The sequence below is a fragment of the Trichechus manatus genome, unplaced genomic scaffold (assembly GCF_000243295.1).
Source record: "Trichechus manatus latirostris isolate Lorelei unplaced genomic scaffold, TriManLat1.0 scaffold00018, whole genome shotgun sequence".
Taxonomy (NCBI): Eukaryota; Metazoa; Chordata; class Mammalia; order Sirenia; family Trichechidae; genus Trichechus; species Trichechus manatus.
Genome location: NW_004443954.1, coordinates 20,139,850 through 20,160,335, shown reverse-complemented (window position 1 = coordinate 20,160,335; position 20,486 = coordinate 20,139,850). Strand labels below are relative to the sequence as shown.

At 38.4% G+C, this 20,486-nt stretch overlaps 1 protein-coding gene across 1 annotated transcript in view; it reads right to left on the bottom strand.

Annotated features, from left to right (window-relative positions):
• Positions 1 to 210: 210 nt before the first annotated feature.
• The window catches only part of TOX (thymocyte selection associated high mobility group box), a 350,776-nt gene continuing 330,500 nt past the window's right edge, over positions 211 to 20,486 (bottom strand). Inside the window, exons 7-8 of the mRNA XM_023727775.1 lie at positions 10,934 to 11,320; positions 211 to 3,364 (exon numbers count right to left, since the gene is read on the bottom strand). Of these exons, the coding sequence (XP_023583543.1) occupies positions 3,209 to 3,364; positions 10,934 to 11,320 (543 nt within the window). The 3' untranslated portion in view covers positions 211 to 3,208. The remainder of the gene's footprint in view (positions 3,365 to 10,933; positions 11,321 to 20,486) is intronic.

Sequence of the window (20,486 nt, the reverse complement as noted above, 5' to 3'; positions counted from 1 at the left end):
CTCAAACTTCCAACCTTTTGGTTAGCAGCTGAGTATGTTAACTATCTGCATCACCCAGGGACTCCCCTATAAAGATGGCAGCTCTCTCAGGCAATACCTCACTTTACTGTTGCCTCAGATTGATGAGAGGGCATTCGCAGTGTTTTAGGAAAGCCTATCTATGGTCACGGCAGCCAGTAATCCTTACTGTGTCCCATCCTTTCTGCCATGAGATTTATTTGGGATTTCTCATCTGTTTCTGTCCTTTAAAGACCAATCGATAACCAAATAGAATATGGTCACTCACGCATGGTATTTTTATTTATGATGTATTTTCTTTTATTTACACATATGCATTTACTGTATTTGGTATTGAATTTTAACACGCTGTCTACCCTGGTTGTACACCTGCTCTGGAAAAGCTGTAAGCAACATAGCTCTTTCCGGTACAAACTGCCTGTCAAAGTCAAAGCTGGCTGTTCATATCCTGGTAATTACCTTCTCATTTCAGACTCAGTGCAAGTGAGGATTTTACTTTATCATAATATAATAAATAAAAGACATTGGGTAATTAGTAGTGCCAGTATATTTCTAAAATACTCAACAGACAAACAATAAACTGAACTTAATCACATGAGTTCTTATACAGCTTCAAGACAGGAAAATTAGAGCTCTCAGCTACAGTCGTTTTAATAATCACACTGGATCCGCATTATTTATTAGTTATTACATGCTCAAGTGATTCAATGCCTAAAATCGTTCCAAAGCAAGCATATCTTTTGTCTTTTTAATTCTGACTGAGTTATGCAATGCATATATTTGTATTTAGTGAAATTGCTAAGTTTACTTCACATGTTCCATGAAAGACATCAGCCATCCTCACGACTGCCAGTCAGACTAGCTTTCTCGATAGGATCCCCCCTAAGGCAACAGTTTGCTAGCTCTTTGGATTTAAAAGCCATGCAAACCTTCAGCTAGATTCTCCATGCTTCTGGTTCCTTCACCAATTTCTTGTACCCTCAGAATTCTCTTGGAAGATCCAGGAATTCTGAAAAGAGAAATAGCTTGTAGAAGCACAAAAGACAGGAAGGACCTCAATTTCTATCAACCGTTTTCAAATTTTGGAGGCTTTCCCTTTCTTTTGGCTGTCTGGTCACTCACCTTTCATTTTTGTTTGTATTCTTGACAGTATGCTTCCCTTTCACCTCCTCCTGCCCCTGTTCAGTTCTTAAGCGTTCTCTGGATTTGGTGAAAAGCATGCAACTGGAGGAATTTTGGTTGATTCAACTTTGATATTTTGGGGAGAAGTATAAAGAACTGACTCAAACCACCTGAGAACCAAGAAGCAACCCTTTTCGGATAAAGGACCCATCATGCTTGTTTAACCTTGTAGCTTGTGTGACTTGAGGGCAGGTCTCAGTTACATTGTACAAAGAAAGAATGTTCTTAAATATCATAGTTTTTCCTTTGCATCCACCAAAGAAATGAAGAAATAAGGATTGGTTGCTTTAATTTGCTGCTAAATGAAAAGCAGGTTTGGCTTTATTCATGTCACCATAAAAACTAAATAATAAAGTATTCACACCAAGCGTGAATTTTTTTTTTTTGCCAGCAAAAGTTAAAACATCAAAGAAACCTCTTTCAAATACTAACAAATTTACTTACAAACACCTATATTTATTATTTCATAAATAGGCGCAACAGGTTCCATAAAAAAAAAAGATTAAATACAGACACAGTATGAAGAAACAATAATACAGAGCCATACGTAAAGGTTATAATTTAGATGTTTCCAATCTGCTTCTGCATCTAATAAAACACCAGGTAAGCATTTGGCAGTTTTATACATAAAAGGACTTAAATGACGCTTTCTAACCATTACACAAAAAGTGATACTAAAAAGCAATTTTTCTGCAGTACAAAATAAACGTGTTTGCGCTTCCCTTAACACTAGTTTCTTTGTGTCTGATCCATGAGACAAAGCCAATTTGTTTTAAATTAAAATCATTTGGGAATACTTTTTTCCTTCAAATATTTTGAAAATATAGAAACTATTAGTTGTTTTAAAAATGAAGTAAAAATATGAATGTTTGCCAATTTAACCCCTATTGTGAAATCAACAAACTGGAATGAGCCAGTTTCAAATTACAATTTAGCTACAAAAACAGTCACATTTTATACTCTAGGAGAGTGTAACATAGATGCTATTTACAAACTTGCTATGACTGCTACATCAAGCCATTTAAAAAGTCTTTAGTAGTTTCATATAAACACCCATTATGAAAACCAATGGAAAATCCAGGACTTTTATCCGAGACATCTACAGCTGCTAAGGCAGTTACTAGGGAGCAGCACTTCACAGCAAAAAACCAACATAAGATCGAAATGGTCCAACTTTCCTTCAGGGAAGAAGAAAAAACAATGTCCATAGAGGATTAAAAAAATAATAAAGAAGCATGACTATTTCTTCCAGAGTGGGTGACCCACAAGCTCAAATGGTCCTAAGTGCTTAGCAACTTGTATTTTCTAATAAAATGGAGAACCGCCAAGGCTGTACAAAGCAATCCATGATGAAAAGACTTCCCTGAATTCCTCAGTGGAAAGAAGAGGTGTTGGGATTTTCAGGTAAGGTACAGTGCTTTGTCCCTCTGCATGGCCCTGTATTGAGAGAAAACAATGCCTTGTTACAAGAAAACCTGTACCACGGGTGGCAGGGAGACATATCTGAATTATTTGTTCTAGCTCGAGGGATGGAGTTGCTTCTTACTGGCAAAGTGCATAATTAGTTAACCTACTGTAAAGCTAACAGCTATTTAAGGACATTTATTCCTGGCAGACAGTCTCTGGGTGGTGCAAATGGTTAACATGCTCTGCTGCTAACTGAAAGACTGGTAATTGGAGCCCACCCAGAGGTGCCTCAGAACAAAGGCCTGGCACGCAATCTAATTCTGAAAAATCAGTCACTGAAAACCTTGTGAAGCACAGTTCTACCCCGACACACGTAGGGTGGTCGAAATCAAAATCGACTGGGCTGCAACTGGATATTCCTGGCAGGGATACAAGACTGCTTAAACATTTCTGGAGAGGTGTCTTCTGCTTCTACGAACGTGGAACCATTCCAGATGATCCTTTAGAAAGCAGGAAGATGGAGCTTTCCATCGACTATGGAGCAGGGCGCGATGTGCATGCTATGAGACTATCCCACCACCAGGTGGCGCTCACTGGCCGCTTACCCACTACTGCAGTAGTCGTTATTCCAGTCCACAGGCTGGGCGGGAGGATTTCTGCACCCCGAACGCACGTACTCCATTGCTTGGGTGACAACTTGTGCAGCTGTAGATGTAGGACTAATAATAGTCTGATAGTCGGGTTGAAGAGTAAATCCCTGGAAGGGAAAGCAAGTTCACGAATAAGGATCAAAGCACCTTTTTTACGAGGAAAAGCACCTAAATATTTATCCACGCTTTGCAAACACACTACTGCCTTCTTGCTTGTGTCTCTGTGAGGGCAAGCATATTATAAGAGCACATAAAAATTAAAACAAAAGTTAAAAAAAAGTGTCCACACCCCATTCTTCTATCTTTCCTTCATTTAAACATGTGTCAGAAAACCTTTCATTATACTCTTGAGCAGATAGATTGAATTGAGAAACAATTTAATATATAGAGATGCCAGCTCCATCAAAACAAAGGGAAGAAAGGGCCTCGACCTCTGAAGTTGTTTTCTATCAAACCTAAGGATACATTAATAGTTAATCCCCAGAATACGCAACAGAATCTCTTCTGAAGGATTCAGGCAGCAGGTGGCTGAGTGTTTTATTAGACTACACCTATTCACATATTGTTCTCAAAACCCTTTTTCTTCATTCAGTCACAAAGGGACCATCTGCTTCTTTTATTTGTACTTCTCTCTCAGCTAAAAAATTTCAACCAATGCTTTTGAACAGTTGTTGGGCTAACATAGGGAAAGAGATACAAAACAACTTGCCATTGGAAAACCCAGAAAGGGAAAAGCGTAAGGCAGAGCAAATATTTTTTAATTGAAAAGTCTATTAACTGGCAAACAATAATCAGACTTCAGGAAGATTCTTTTAATATACTGGTATGGGGAAGTGTTGACTTTTAAGCCTCGTAAAGCTATTAAAAATTCAAAGAGAGAATCTCTAAAGTATATAGCTATATCTGGTAAACAAAAAGCTTTCTATACAAAGAATTATTTTTAGCTTATCTGGTGAATTCAAGAGCAGCACAAGCAAGCTTTGCTAGAAATGACCAAAAAAAGCAACTTAATTAATCTTATGGCTGTCTCTTTCTGTAGTAGATTTCATCCATGGTTTTAACCACTGAAAAATAAAGAGATTTTAAAATGAAACATTCTCTGTTTACTTGTAGGACGCTTTTAAAGGTATAATATTGTTGAGTTTTTATTTTTTTAAACTCAGTGTGATGATCAGAGGGTTGGCTTTTCACCAAGGATGTCTCCTTAGCTTTTTATTTATGTTTAGGTCTCCCTTGGGTAAAAGAGATACCAATTATCAAATGTCTTCAATTCACAATATTGTCTTTAAGATATTACTTAAATTATTTTCCATCCAAATGATAAAGACTTTAAGCCAATGTCCACACTAGTTCTGACCAAAGCTGTGGATGAAAGACAAAACTCTGTGAGTGATTCGAAACAAATCATTAAAAAGTGGAAAATTTAGCCAGATTGGTTATTTGACATCACACAGACTTAAAAGGAATAGAACATCCCCAAAATTAACAACTGGCTTGTGGGAAATAAGGTTGTCTACGTAGATAGCACCTGCAGTTTAAGCTGTAAACATCTTCCAAAATAGGAAAGTGAAAAGTAAGAGATATAACGGGCTATTCAGTTCCCCAGTCCTTTCCCATTTGACTTCCTCTCTCTCTCCAGCCCATCCTATACCTCACCAGGCTAGGAGACTCACTGGTTTCAGTGAAATTTATTAAATTCATATGGTCCTGTGACACTGTCTTTATGTGGCTTAGTGGCCAACTTTCTTTGTTTTCTTAGTGTCTACTGTGGTGCTAGGTCCCTGGTAGTGCAAACAGTTTGTGCTCAACTCCTAATCTAAAGGTTGGCTGTCTGAACCCACCCAGTGGCACCATGGAAGAAAGGCCTGATAATCTGCTTCCATAAAGATTATAGCCAAGAAAACACTATGAAGCAGTTCTACTCTGTAACACATGGGGTCTCCATGAGTCTGCATCAATTCAACAGCAATGGGTTTTTTTGGTTTTAGTGTGATGCTGGGCTACCAGGAGGAAAAAGCATCGAGAGTATAGCCTTGTGTCTCCTTCACTGATTAAGCCCCTGTCCCAAGGGCTGTACTGTAATGGCCTGAAGTGCAGCATGCGTTTTCATTGCTTACTGGATGCTCTCATCCAGCAAGATGAGATGACAGATGACGGATGAGATGATGGATGATGCCTTTGAATTGTGGTGTTGGCAAAGAATATTGACTATACCATGGACTGCCAAAAGAACAAACAAATCTGTCTTGGAAGAAGTACAACCAGAATGCTCCTTAGAAAGGAGGATGGAGATACTTCATCTTACGTACTTTGGACATGTTATCAGAAGGGACCAGTCTTTGGAGAAGGACATCATGTTTGGTAAAGCAGAGAGTCAATGAAAAAGAGGAAGACCCTCAATGAGATGGATTGACACAGTGGCTGCAACAATGGGTTCAAACATAGGAATGATTGTGAGGATGGCACAGGACCGGGCAGTGTTTCATTCTGTTGTACATAGGGTCACCATGAGTCAGAACTGACTTGTTGGCACGTAACAACAACAGTCCATAGTACTGGCTCAATAAATAAAGTTTTTCAATGAATACAGTTAATACAGACTATCTGATGCTGCTATTGGAAAGGTACAGGGAGTATAAATGAGTAAATGCCACGGCTCCCTATCCTTTTAATGTAAAGTTCTCCATATTGGATTTTTGTAAAACCAACAAAATGTAACCTAAAAGTAAATAAGTCTCAAATACAGAGTAATTGAAAACATTCTGAGTTAGCTGAAGGTATGGAAAAACATATGAAGAGGCAAAAAACCAAACCAAACCAAACCAGTCCTCTTCTTCCCACCTCACACAACAACAAACAGAAACCCACATTGCTTTGTATCCCATCCAATAAAAGTTGATCCTCAAGGTTAGGTGAGAGAATATCAGGACAGTATTATTTATTAGTTTAAATTAGATGGGAGACTTCAGTTTATAAAACTAAAACTATGTGTTATATACAGAGTACAAATACTTAAAATTCAGCTGACTTCAATGCCTACACTTAAGAAGATCACTCATATTAAAATAACAAAGGACCAAGAAAAATAAAAGTGAAGTCTTCAGTAACGTTATTATTTCACTTTCTCTCAATTTAGAGACTGGAACATTCTTTCTGAATTCTATATAAAGAGATGCTGAGGCCAAACTTAGAGCTAAGCACATTTTTATTATTGACGTAAACAGGAAACAACAATGATGATATAAATTTTTTGAAAAATGTTTGCTTAGCGGTCTAATTAAACGAGACTGAATATTTTGCATTTTAATGCTCAGGAGAAAAATCACCAACTGTTTTGCAGCATGCCTGGAATTTTAAATTTCATTTTCTGGTGCCAGATTGAAATAAAAATAGGAAACATGATAAAGATTAATTTCATGTCAGAAGGGACATTTGCTCTTTAATTAGATTCCTGTAGCCCTAGCCGTTCTGTTGTGCCGCCCCAGCAAGTCCTAAAAAGCCTGCAGCACAACCAAACAGTGATCCTCGTATCCACACTTCCCTGAGAACTAACTTCATTTCCTGCCTGTCTGGAGAGGTATTTTCAACAGGCGTCAATGTTTTTGTCTTCACAACTGATTTATTCATCAATCTCAATGTGATATTTTTTTAAAACCTTTAAATTACATCCAAATCCTAAAGCAGCTGTTTATTACACAAGGAAATTGAAAATCTGTCTGCGTGGTATCATACAAAGATTTTTTCTTAAGGTTATAAAGGATGTTGACAGATATTAATGATATTTTTTCTCTTGACCTCATTCGACAATACAGTGAGCAGAAAAAAGGGAAGAAAGAAAACTGGACGAAAAAAGCAGGATCAAGGGTTTAGTGTGTAAAGTATGTTCTAGAAAAAGAAGTGAAACTATTATTCCTGGTGGGCTATACAATTATTTTCATAGGATACATTCATTTTCAAAAGGAAAATGAAATAGTTAAAGTAATGCTGAAATGTAAGACATTATTTTAAAAATACAGTGGCCATTATTTTTTTTTTCTCTCTCTCTCTTTTTACTTTTTTTGTTTGAATATATGAATGTGGCCACCACTTCCAGGAAGCAAACATCTTCAGGATAAAGGCAACCTTTGGATGACGAATTGGGTCAAACTTTATCCACCACCTTGCTCTGCCACTACGGGTTACATTTTGATGACATGAACATTGGCCCTGAGCTGTTGGACTTGTCAATTAAGTGACATCCAAGGAACACTGGCTCTCTGACCCTGATTTTAGGACTACCCACTTGTTGGGACTGGTATCAGTCCTCCTAACCTGTAGGATCCTTCTCCAGTTACCTGCCCATGAATCTGACCTCATCCCCTATGCACAGCAGCCCCCACTGGCCCCTTTCTGTCTCCTGGACAAGCCAAGCTCCTCCCAGCATGGTCTGCCCAGCCCCAAGTGCGCTCTGCTGCAATGTTCTAGCTCATCCTTCTCAGTTTTAAAAGCTGCCTCCTCTTCAGATACTTTAGGTTTCTGTTCCAACACCAGCCCTTGAGAGCCCTCCTCCTCTTCCTCTTCCACTCTCAACCAAGGCACTGCCCTTTCTCCAGGTGCTCCACAATCTACCTCCTGTTGTGTTTTCTTCAGAGCACCTTAACTACAGGTAGGCCCTGACTTACAACATATTTGATTACGACGAACCACACGACCATCCTTTTTTTTATACATCTTATCATTAGTAATATGTACTACATACAGTGTTGCAGCGCATGATTTGCTGATATTATATCTCTTATGCCAATCCCCAAAGAAAATAAAGATCGGGTTTATAAAGATACTGATAATAAAAGGCAATACTAATGAAAACTAAAAAAAAAAAGAAAGAAGTATTCTACTTAACTTTAGAAGTGACATGATGCGGGGTCATGGGAATAGAACCCTGTCATAAGTCAAGGACGATCTGTATTTCTCTGTTTATCTAAACACACTCCCCTGCCCTTCCTTCATGTGAGCTTTATGGAACAGGGCTCCTCACCTGTCTTATTCACCAACTCAATCCCAAAGGCCTAGATTGTGCCCAGCACATGCTACAGCCTCAAATAACATTTTTTGAATGAGTGAAAATATTTAAAAACTTCCAAGGAATGGAGACTCTACAACATACCCTGTAATTCTTTCTAATATTAAACACTTTTACAACTCCTTTGTTCCTTAATTCACTTGTGTGTCCTATTTGTTCAACAATGATTTCCCTGATCACCTACCGTGATCAAGGCAACGTTCAAAGCGATTCTGGCCAATAAAATCTTTGCTGCTATTTATTCTCCGTTTGGGTTCATGCCATTCTGTCTTCAGCTACCATGTCAGCTGAAATCATGTCCTACCAGTTCTTCTGAAAGAATACTTTTTGTGACATGCCAACAGAACTGACTTAAAGATGAGTGGATAACTTGTCCAGTGTAATCTGTTCTACTTTCTTCCTATTCAGTGAAGATTCTATATGGAAAAATAAATTTGAATTTTTACATGTGACCTTATGTAATTCTGAAATATATGAAAATTATTCAGGATCACAGCCAGCTCATCCAAGGTCTTAGTATAAACAGAAAAAGGCACCATCTCTGAGGGAGTAAATTAGAAAAAAGGTCTTCCTTCTGGACAGACAGAAGCAAACTTCCAGCCCATAGTTTGTGCGGGGCTGCACCTTGGGTATTCCTTCCTCTGGGAAGAAGTAGCTCCAAGCTAGGACGCTGTGATGAAGCACGGGTCCCTGAGCTAAGTAGCACCCCTAAACAGGGATCAACCTACACAACCGTAGGTATGTCCATCAAACTATTAATTTTGTACCCAGACACTATTAGTTCACATGCATGCCCCAGTAGTATTCCTTTATTGCAAGTGATGACTGATAGGCAGAATGGAAATTTAATCCTGTGAACAGGCAGGAGGGTGGGAGTCTGCCTTCCCCTACAGTCTTCTTGCCCAATGAATCAACACTGGTTTCTTGGAAGTAGGCAACCAAATTGTCAGAGCTTCATCAATATCCTTTGCTTGGGGATGTAGGAAGACTCCAGTAGAGCTGTCTTCCTATACTCATAACTTTTTTTCTTTTTTGGTACCCCAAGTGGGACCACAACTATTTTGATTTTAGAACTAACAAGGATTTAAAGACCCTCTAAATTCTTAGGAGACCTGGGTCTTCTAATAAGAAACAGTTAATATCCTGTAAGAATGATTACAAGCAGAAGGCAGCAGGCCTCGTTTTTAAGAATCCAGTCTCTGATTTTTACACAGACCTTGGTTTGAATTCCAGCTCTGAGCTTGTGAGTACACTATAGAACTCTGCCAAGCCTTGGTTTCCTCAACTGTAGCATGCAGATAATGCCAGCATCTGCACCACAAGTTTCCTGAAAACTAAAGGTGGAGGGAATGGATCAGAGGCCTGGATTTGTTACTGTCAGCGCTCAGAAATTCTGCCTGGGATCATAATAATAAAAAGGAATTGGGGACTGTACATATTTGATTCTTCTTTCTCCCCCCTGCCCCTCCTCTTCCCCAATCCAACTATGGATTCAAATTCCTTAGAAGGCTAGATGGCAATTCTACAGGAAGGTTATACTTGATATTTAATTATATAGCTCTGGAAACAACAGAGTACTTGGATGGTAAACGTGATAGCTGACTTTGGCATGATTTGTAGTTTTCACCTTTATGTGTTTTTTTAAAAGCAGTGTTTAGGATTTTTGAATACTTTACATTCATTGTAATATAGTTTATATTGCTTGTTCCTAATTTTCACATCTTAAAATAATATCAAAATTCAAAAGGAAAAAAAAACTTGATCTTCAAGGAGATTTAAGCTGAGATTGCACACAAATGTTTCTAATAATCTGGGGTGTGGGTAGGGAGGTGCCCAGCCCTCCTGAGTTCTCTAGTCTATGTGGAAGCCAATATCCATTTTAAAGGAAAACTCCATCTAAAATGTTCCATTCTTGGGGCTCTTTGGGTTCCACCAAATTAGACATTTCTGGCCAGGAACAGTGAGCCTGACTTCATCATGCAGCATTTATTGGATTCAACAGGCATGTTAGTCAAGATCTTTCTCATTTTCCAAATAATATATATTTTTGAAAATATAAAATTCTCTATTCCACAAAGATCTTTGGCAGTACTTAGCATCTTAAAGTAACCAAAGTGCTTCACTCAAGGATCAGAAAACAAGAAAGCGTGATTACAAAGGTGAAGCAAAATGGACATCATGGGAAAGAAATCAGTGATTACGAAAGGCCACAACTAGCAGTTCTCGTGATTGTAAAACACCACACCGTCCCGTCACCGTTTGTAAACCGCAAACTGCATTTTCTCAGCACGCAAAATTGCATTTGTTGAATATCTTCAGTTCTCTCTCTGTCCAATGAAATATAAGAACAGAAAAACCTTTCTCTCTCAAGGTGATGCCAACGGTTTGCATAGAAAGGCTGGCAGTTTGAACCCACCCAGCGGCGCCACAGAAGAAAAGCCTTAGCGATCAGCTTACTTAAAGACTACAGCCAAGAAAACCCCGTGGAGCAGTTCTACTCTGTACAACACGGGGTCACCATGAGTTGGAATCAACAAGACAACAACATTCTCTCTGGATAAACAGAGAGCCTTGGAAGGCGGCTGTTGAGTCTAGCGGCGCGCACAGCACTTACTTGCTGCATGGTAGGAGAATGTAAGGCCGACTGGACCTGCATGGGCAGCTGACTCCCGAGGGGCTGCTGCATGCTGAGCGGCTGGTGCTGCTGCATGTTGAGATGCTGGTGGAGAGGCGGACTGATCTGGAGGGGCGGGGGTGGGGATACGGCCATGTTCGCTATGGACACAGTCACTGGCATTTGGTTATTCGGCTTGGGTGCTATGTTCCTGGGGAGACTCGGATGCATGGCAGTTAGGTGAGGATTCATTCCTGGTTGTTGGTGGTAGTGGGAACTTAAGTACAGCGCTGAGTGGGCCTGGCTGGGCCCGTGGAACACGGATGGCTTCGAGCTGATCAGCTGAGGAGGTTGAGATGCCTTCACGTCAACAGGTTCACTGTAGCTCTGTGGAGAAAACAAACACGAGCAGAAGTGAGAGGCTGATGTGATGCCTGTATGTTGATTTCTGAGAGCAAGAAGTTTTATGAGTTTACTGATGGACTTTCACATAAATCAACACCCATGACCCAAGACTATGTTTGACTCTCTTATCTAAGAACTCCTCCACATGACCTACACAAGCCTGATCTTATTCTGTTTATTTTATGAAGTCTAAAATAATCTACTATGACAACCCCCCACCCCCACCCCCAATTCTAAATTCTAACTTGGTGACTTTGTCATCTAAACACATTTATCTTTGTTTTGGGTGGGGGGTGGGAGGGAATGGATGCCCTAAAAGGAAATACAAATGTGCCACACTTTGAAAGTAATTAATTTTTAAAGTTTATCTATTGTGTATGGAAACCCGGTTGGTGCAGTGATTAAGTGCTACAGCTGCTAACCAAAAGGTCGGCAGTTCGAATCCACCAGGCGCTCCTTGGAAACTCTATGGGGTAGTTCTACTCTGTCCTATAGGGTGGCTATGAGTCGAAATAGACTCGATGGGCATAGGTTTCTATTGTGTATGTTTATTTATTTTTTCCTTTTCTTTTTCATATTCTCAAAGAGCCTCGACCTAGATATTTGTACAAATAAAGCGGGTTGATGGAAATGAGTATGGAAGAAAAGACTCCTAAAATACCTTCCTGGAGTTAGATAAAACTATATCAATATATCTTCAAAGTAATCATAGAACTCATCTTGACTTTTTAAAAGAAGCTGGTGATGAATTGTCCCCCATAATGAACTGGATAAAAATAATCTCTTGTAGAAATTTTAGACTCCACCATAAATTAATATAGTTTTGCCCAATTTTTCCACACTTTCACATGGCTAATTCCTAACAATCTTTTAATTGACTTAAAAACTAGACATTTTAGTGGAAGCTGAAAATGATCAAGAATCCTGAGGCATTTTGTCTTGGGCATCAACCTACATCCTACTTTGGTTAGAGGTAGAGACTATATAGCAACTGGTGGAAGGTGAAACCAGCTGAAGAAATGCTGCTGAAATGCCCTTCCGGGAAGACAAAAGTCACTTTACCAAACATGGGCTTGAAGATGCCTGGATGCCCTGTTCTGTGACCTCAGCGTCCTGTGTATCCTGTTTACAGGTTACTCTCTTACCTGCAGGGAATGCCGAGCCTGTGAGGGACTATTTCTTCCCCTCCTGGTCTGTGCCCATCCGCAACGGCCAACCCACAGGCCCACTGGAGAAACCGGTTTATCACACACAACGATACAAAACTCAAAGCTGGCAACTTCATTTTCACAAGTCAGCCTATAATACTGTTAGCAATAAAACTCATTTTTTCCCAATAATCTAGAAAAATTAAGTGAAAACAACAATAAGAACTATGCTGCATATGTGTGCCAACTCATGGGGTGGGGGCGGGGTGGGTGAACTCCCATGACCACATACTCTCTCTATAGAAAGGATACATCTGACACATGCAAGAACAAGACAAACCACTGAAAGCTGGGGTCCCGCAAGACTCTGCAGTACTCCGTGCAGAGTATATACTACGTTGTACCCAAAGAATTCAAGCCCCTCCAAGGAGTCCTCCCATAATAATATCACTTCTGTGTCAGTGTTGAACGTAACCTTTAAAATAGGAATAGATGTTTAGACTACCTGGCTGCTGTATTAACATTAAAAATGTCAAAAAGTGTTCACAAAAAAATTTTCAGGGAAGGTTTTAGACCAGGAAGCTTTAGCATACATAGTTTTTAAAAAGCACTTTCAATTAAAAAACAGAACTTCTAAGTAGATTTTAAAAAAATTCTTAACATTGATGTGAGTAGTGACCAATTCAAACCAAAGCCAAAAATGAAACCTGTTGCTGGTGAGTCAATTCTGCCTCACGGTGACCCTACAGGACAGAATGGAACTGCCCCATAGGGGTTCTAAGGAGCGGCTGGTGGATTCAAACTGCTGACCTTTTGGTTAATAGCCAAGCTCTTAACCACTATGCCACCAGGGCTCCAAGTGACCAATTCAAGAAGTGACCAATTCAAGGAAGTCAGATGGGTTAACACAGGCTGTATAAACAGTGACTAGTTCTAGTTAGAAAACACGCACTTTGGTTGTTACACCTCAAGATCATTCCATATATGCCAAGACTGTGTGTTTCTTATGTGTCTCTGTGTTTAAGTAATTTGGGGAAGCATTTTCATTGTGTTTGTATTCCCTCTTCCTTAGCCTACTGCAGAGGCTAATTTCATATTTAGTCACAGACTGCATCAACTTCATATAGCAAAGAAATGATAATGCCACAAACAAAAACAAGACACCATTGAGTTGATTGATTCTGACTCATGGACACCCCATGTGTGTCAGAGTAGAACTGTGTTCCATAGGGGTTTCAGTGGCTGATTTTTAGGAGTGGATTGCTGGGTCTTTCTTCTGAGGCGCCTCTGAGTGGGTCCGAACTGCTAACCTTTTGGTTAGTAGTCGAGCGCATTAACTGCTTGCACTATCTAGGGGCCCCAGACAACAAACGGATATTTATAAAAATTAACACATGTTAATGCAGCTTCATTTTTTTGCTTTATAGTTATTTTTAATTTAAATTAAAAAAATCACTCCCATTTCCCATATGATCAAAACTATGAAATATATATATAACTATAAAGATGTGTTTATTTTTTATTTCTGTAGTCAATCATCACCTCATTATCTATAACATGGCATCTACAGAGCAGTAGATACATAGTGTAAACATGTATATGCAGTACTTGTGTGTACATAAACACAACACACATGGGTACATATGACATGTTGTTCAGATATAATCATATAATCACCCCAGGAATTACAACTCAGTGTAATTAAACAAATATATTTATTTAAACAAACTTAAGGCTATATGCTTATGATACACCCTGACACATACACAGTTTCCAAATTATATTACGGGGGTTCGTGGAAAAATAGATGTCTTCAAAAATTAAGGTTCCATGATAAAATATGTGGGGAAAATAGCACTCGGCTAACTAAGATGAACCAGGTGCCTTTGCAGCAGAACTTGTCAGAGGCTTCGGCGTGCTAATGTGCATCATGAACCACCAACTGAAGACCACAGAAGCCTTTTCTTAGTGCATCATTTCACAGGACTAGTCTTCAACGGAAAGCACTGGTTCAGAAGTATTAATAAATCCCACATATATATTCAAAATGTCAAAAAGAACATGCATTTAATTTATATAGACAAATTTCTTGCTTCAAATAAACTAACTCTTATTGCTCCCAAATGCATATTTAAACCACATATACCCTGCTGTAATATTAAAATAATCCATTGTTTCCTATTTATTAGAGTACTATCCACATAGCAAATATCATATTTTAGGCTAAGGACAGTGACACAATTTCCTTAAGGAGTTAGGAAGTTAGCAGCTTCCCAATTACAGCTAGACGAGCTCAGGCTTGGAGATGTTAAGGGTTTTCCTCAAATTCAAAATAAATCATGAAACCAATTCTCCTGAATTAAAAAAAAAAAAAAATCACATGTGGTTCCCTGCCCTTCACCCCCATTCTATCTATCTAAGACAGACTAAGGTCACTAGGAAGAAAGGCCTGGTGACCTACTTCCAAAAATTAGCCAATGAAAACCTTATGGATCACAACAGAATAATGTTTGATATGGTGCTGGCTGTCATCAGGAAACATCAATCACTAGAAAAGGACATCATAGCTAGTAGAGCGTCATCGAAAACGAGGGAAAACCTCCAACACAATGGCCACAGCAGTGGACTCAAACACACCAACAATCATGAAGATGGCGCAGGATCAGGCAATGTTTTGTTCTGTAACATACAAGGTGGCCAAGAGTCGGAGCCAACCTGAGGGCAACTAACAACAAAAAGATGCTGAAAGGAGGGAAAACCTCCTTTACCTAAATGAAAAGCCATTTTGAGCCTCTCTCTTTCTCTTAATCACAATCACAGCAGGGGAAAAATGCAACCCTGTGAAATTGTTCCTGTGAACCTTGTAAACAGTTTTATATGTAAGAACTCATCTTAGTGGAAACCATATTCCTGGCACATTTCAATGGCAACTAACAGCAATCTATCTGTCTGTCTATCTGTCCATCTATTTATAGCAACCTAATTTTACTGCTAACCTTATAAAGATTATCTTTTCTCATGGATAATTAAAAGCAAAACATTTTATCTACACAGCCATTTATTTTCCTCTAATATCTCCATACTAAAGCACGCAAAGACCAGTACTAGTAAAACTATTTTGAAACAATAACTTTTAATTACTAGAAGGACTATATGCAAACTAAAATTAAATAATAGTTCTAAACTACCAAAAATAATGATTTAGACAACATTTGAAACATAACAAAGAGAGAGGAAAAAATGTGGAAGTTACATCTTTCTCTCTTTACTTTCTCAGTTGTTGAATACCAGATGAATAATTTGTGTCTAACCTGGAAGACGCACCTATATGAGTTCTCTCCCTGTGTCCTCTTTCTAGTGATGATCTGGATCATCAAGGAAAGGATCCCTTTTATAGGAGTGACATGAATCAATCTCTGCATCCCATACATCTAGCACAGAGCAAAGAACATACCACCACATGTTCACCGGATGAATGAATAACTATTCTTTTTTTGAATGAATGAGTTATTTTTTTGCCATTTCAACCATTTTTATGTGTATAATTCAGTGACATTAATTACTTTCACCATGTTGTGCAACCATATAATTTCTTTTCAATTTTTCATCACCCTTAACAGAAACTCAGTACCCCTTAAGCAATAAGTCTCCATTTCCTCTTCTCACCCACCCATGTTAACCACTAATAAACTTTGATCTTTATGTATTTGCTTATTCTAGCTATTTCAGACAAGTGGAATAATACAATATTTGCTCTTTTGTGTCTGCCTTATTTCACTCAGTATGTTTTCAAGGTTTATCCATGTTGTAGCATGTACCAGAACTTCCTTTCTCTTTATGGCTGCACAATATTCCATTGTTTGTATAGACCACATTTTGTTTATCCATTCATCCATTTGGGTTGTTTCCACATTTTGGCTATTGTGAATAATGCTGCAATGAACATCAGTGTACAAGTTATCTGTTTGCATTCATGCTTTCAAGTCTTTTGGGTATATACCAAGGAGTGGACTTGCTGGATCATATGGTAATTCTGTGTTTAGCTTTTTGAGGAACTACTGAACTGTTTTCCACAGTAGCTGCACCATTTTACAATCCCACTGACAATGGATGAGAGTTCCAATTTCTTCACATTCCTGCCAACACTTGTTGTTTTCCATATTTCTGATAATAGCCATCCTAGTGGTATCTCATTGTGGTTTTGATCTGCATTTCCCTAATGACTAATGATGCTGAGCATTTTTTCATGTGCTTATTGGCCAATTGTATATCTTCTTTGGTGAAACGTCCACTCAAGTCCTTTGCCTACTTTTTGATTGGGTTGTTTGTCTTTTTTTGATGAGTTGTAGGAGTTCTTTATATATTCTGGATATTAAACTCTTATCTGATATATGGCTCCCAAATATTTTCTCCTAAACTATAGGTTGCCTCTTCACTTTGTTGGTATGGAGACTCTTTTTTGTTTTTTTAAAATTATTTTTGTAAATATATAGGTGACAAACATTTGCCATTTCAACAATCTTCACATGTACAGGTCACTGACATTAATTTATTCATCATGTTGTTTAACCATTACTGTTAACTGTTCCCGGATTCTTCTATCACCCTTAACAGAAGCTCAGGGTTCCCTAAACATGTGTCACAATATTACATAATGCTATTCTTATCTTTGCTGAGACCTCATGGCAAGACTCGTCATTTCTCTTCCCAAGATGTGAAGAAGAATATGAAGCCTTTAAGAATCTGAAAACCCACAGAACATCAGAATGATGTTTCCCACCATCTTCTCTGTTCTCACCGTGAACCATACCCTTCCCGAAGTGATGAGGAATCAAACCTCTAACACTCTCCTTTGGTTAGGCACCTCCCTTTTATCCCCACTGGATCTTGGGTGGAAGACAGGCAGTGGGAAAGCTTGCTTGTGCTCTGCCCATTCTTTGAGAATTTGTGTCTTTAAGGGAAGGCCCACTTTTAACTTCACCTCTGGTTAATTCTTAATCAGATTAATACAATAACTATTCCATCTGTCTAGGCTGGGTTCTTTAGAGAAGCAAAACCAGTGAAGCATCTATATCTAGAGAGAGAGAGATAGAGAAGGAAATGGCTGACATGGTTGTAGAGGATGGAAAGTCCCAAGTCCGTGGGCAGCCTGGAGGTTTCTCCTGACTCACCAAGCTGTAGGGGCTGGCGAACCCAAGACTGGCAGGTCAGACAACAGGCCTCTGGCTCACAGGCTGCAGAGTCTGACAAATTCCAAGACTGGCAGGTAAGCTGTCAGGCCGGTGGCCCAAAGACTGCTGAGGCTGACAAATTCTATGATTGGCAGGTAAGCTGCTAGCTCAAGTCCCAAGAACCGGAAGTCAGATGAGAAGGTGCCAGCTGCAGGATTCAGAGCAAGAAAAAGCCCTCGAACCTTGCCAGAAAGTCCACCTATGTTGGATGCAGGCCATATCCCCGAGGAAACTCCTTACAACTGATTGGCTACTCACAGCAGATGCCATCATGAAGATGATCACGTTATATCAGATCTCATCATGGAGATGATTACATCATTATATGACTGCCAAACTACATCAAAACTGCCAAACCACTGGGAATCATGGCTCAGCCAAACCGACACACAACCTTACCAATCACACCATCTATTAATTACCGAGCTATTTTATGTTTTGGAAGATAGGTAGAATAAGTTCATTCTCAACAGTAAACTGCTATGAGTTCATAAGCTGCTTAAATGGAAATATAAAGAAATCATCACTCTAATATACTCTTTTTGTTCCAATTAAATTATGAAAGCAATTTTACAAATCAAATATGCTATATGTGACAAGCTCTACACCTATCATTTGGAAATTAGAACTATTTTCTCAACATACTAAATAATTTAAGTTTGTTGCTACTTTCAAACACATTAACTATTTTTATTTAGAACTGTGTGTCTGTGTCGATCACCTGACAAATATAATTTTACCAGCGTATACACAACTGAAAATCGATCTTTGAATCTGACATTTTCATTGGAGTAATGTGTTTTTGCTCTTAGCATCTAAGTTATGTTCTATTTTCTATTTGCTTTAGGACTACTGATTCTGAAAGACGTTCTCTACAAGAAAAATGGAGGGGGGTGGGCAATAGAGATATTCTGCATCTTCTCAGTAGAGTCTTCCTTTGACATACCCAAAATGTACAAATGATATAACTCTATGAACATGAAGATAACCAAGTTTTGATTATCCAAGATAGTTTTAATCCCATTTACTTTGTATAATGAAGATAATACAGCAGAGTCTCTAAATGTCTCCATTCTGGAATGATATGTGCTATAAAAATGAAAGATTGACAAAGCAATTGTTATTTAAAATAGCAAAGTATAAACATAAGACATAAAATTCAGTGGAAGCAAAGATATAGGAGTTGCTGAACCAAATCAAATTAATAGTCCATTTAATTTGATTCTTCTTTTCAGCACTGACCAATACTTGATGCACTGGAAATTAAACAAAATTTATCTACCTACTCAATTGTGCATTGTTAACTTCTGGAAGAAAAATTTTTCTAGTCCTTGCAGGTGATTAACTTACACCCTGAAGCATGAGATTTTATTATCTTTAAATCACTGTCTGGGCTTACAGAGCTGCAAATTTTATGTTAACAGCTATAAAATGATCCATCCCATTTTCAAATTCTGACTCAGTATTTGCCTCAATAGCTCTTCATGGTGTGAATTCTATAAGTTTACTTCATTCTGTAAAATCATTCCTTTTATTTGCTTCAAATTTACTCTTCTTTAACTGAACTGAGGATTGTGCTTCTGTACTATCGGTCATGGCAATACAGAACTTTCTGAAATTAATTCAATATTGTCCCTGTATTATACATTAAAAAAAAAAAAAAAAGGCTTCCATTGTCCTCTCTAAATTACGGTATGTCAGCTCATGTACTACTCCTTTAGAAACAAAACCCCATGTTTGATGTGTGACTCTAAAGTCATGAATGCCATGCCAGAACGCGCCCATCCAAATGCTGTCTCCTTCCAAGTTAGCAGTTTTGAGAAGCAGTACACTTATTTCAATAATGTGGCTTTTATTGGGAATATTTGGGAACTTCTCTCCTGGAATTCTCTTCAGAGCCTGTGGAACACTGTTTTACATATCCTCAGACAACACTTTGTCTTTTGATGGTGAAATGGATTTTTGGAAACAGCTAATAGTCACTCGAAGCCAAGTCTGTGGGTTATATCTGGGTGATGTTTGGAGAAAAGAATGAGGTGTGAAAACAATGTAACAAGATTGATTTTCTATCTTGGCTCATAAACTTTTCCTGACTGCAGTTCTTAAAGAGGAGTTTCAAAAATCTTTGAACTCTGGGAGCAATAATAAAATAAGTTTGTACCCTCCCAAGGTGACTACTTTGAATGTAACATTCATCTTGGGAATGTAAATTCTGCTTTATGTGATAAAATGAAACTAGTTACATTGCTTTAAATTATTTATTGTTTTCGGCACAATAATTCAGACCTATGTCGATGAATTTCTGAGTCTATGGAAAAGCTACCTTTCCTTAAGCTTGATTTAATAACCCAATCCAAAATGACCTTAAATAGAATGTAAAAAGGCTTAAGCCAGGAAGCCCTAGCATTCATAACAGCATATATTCTTGGCCTTCTTTGCAGGGCTCATAAAGACCATTTTAATTAAGAAATTGCACAGATAAATATAGGTTTAAAATATCTAGATGATTCCTTATCTTTATAAAGTGATATACCTATGAAGCAAAATTTTTTTATTTTTAATGTCACTTTTAAAATTTCTTTGTATCAAAGAAGCCTTGGAGACAAATTCAAAGTATGGTCCAGCTAAACTTTCAATCATACACAAAGTTTTCCTAGTGCTTTGCCCACCTACCAATAACACTAAAATAATAACTGCTGGCATTCATTAAAGTGCTTCCTGTATTCCGGATTGTGAATTGCAGTTTATATAGCGTTTCTTATTTTATCC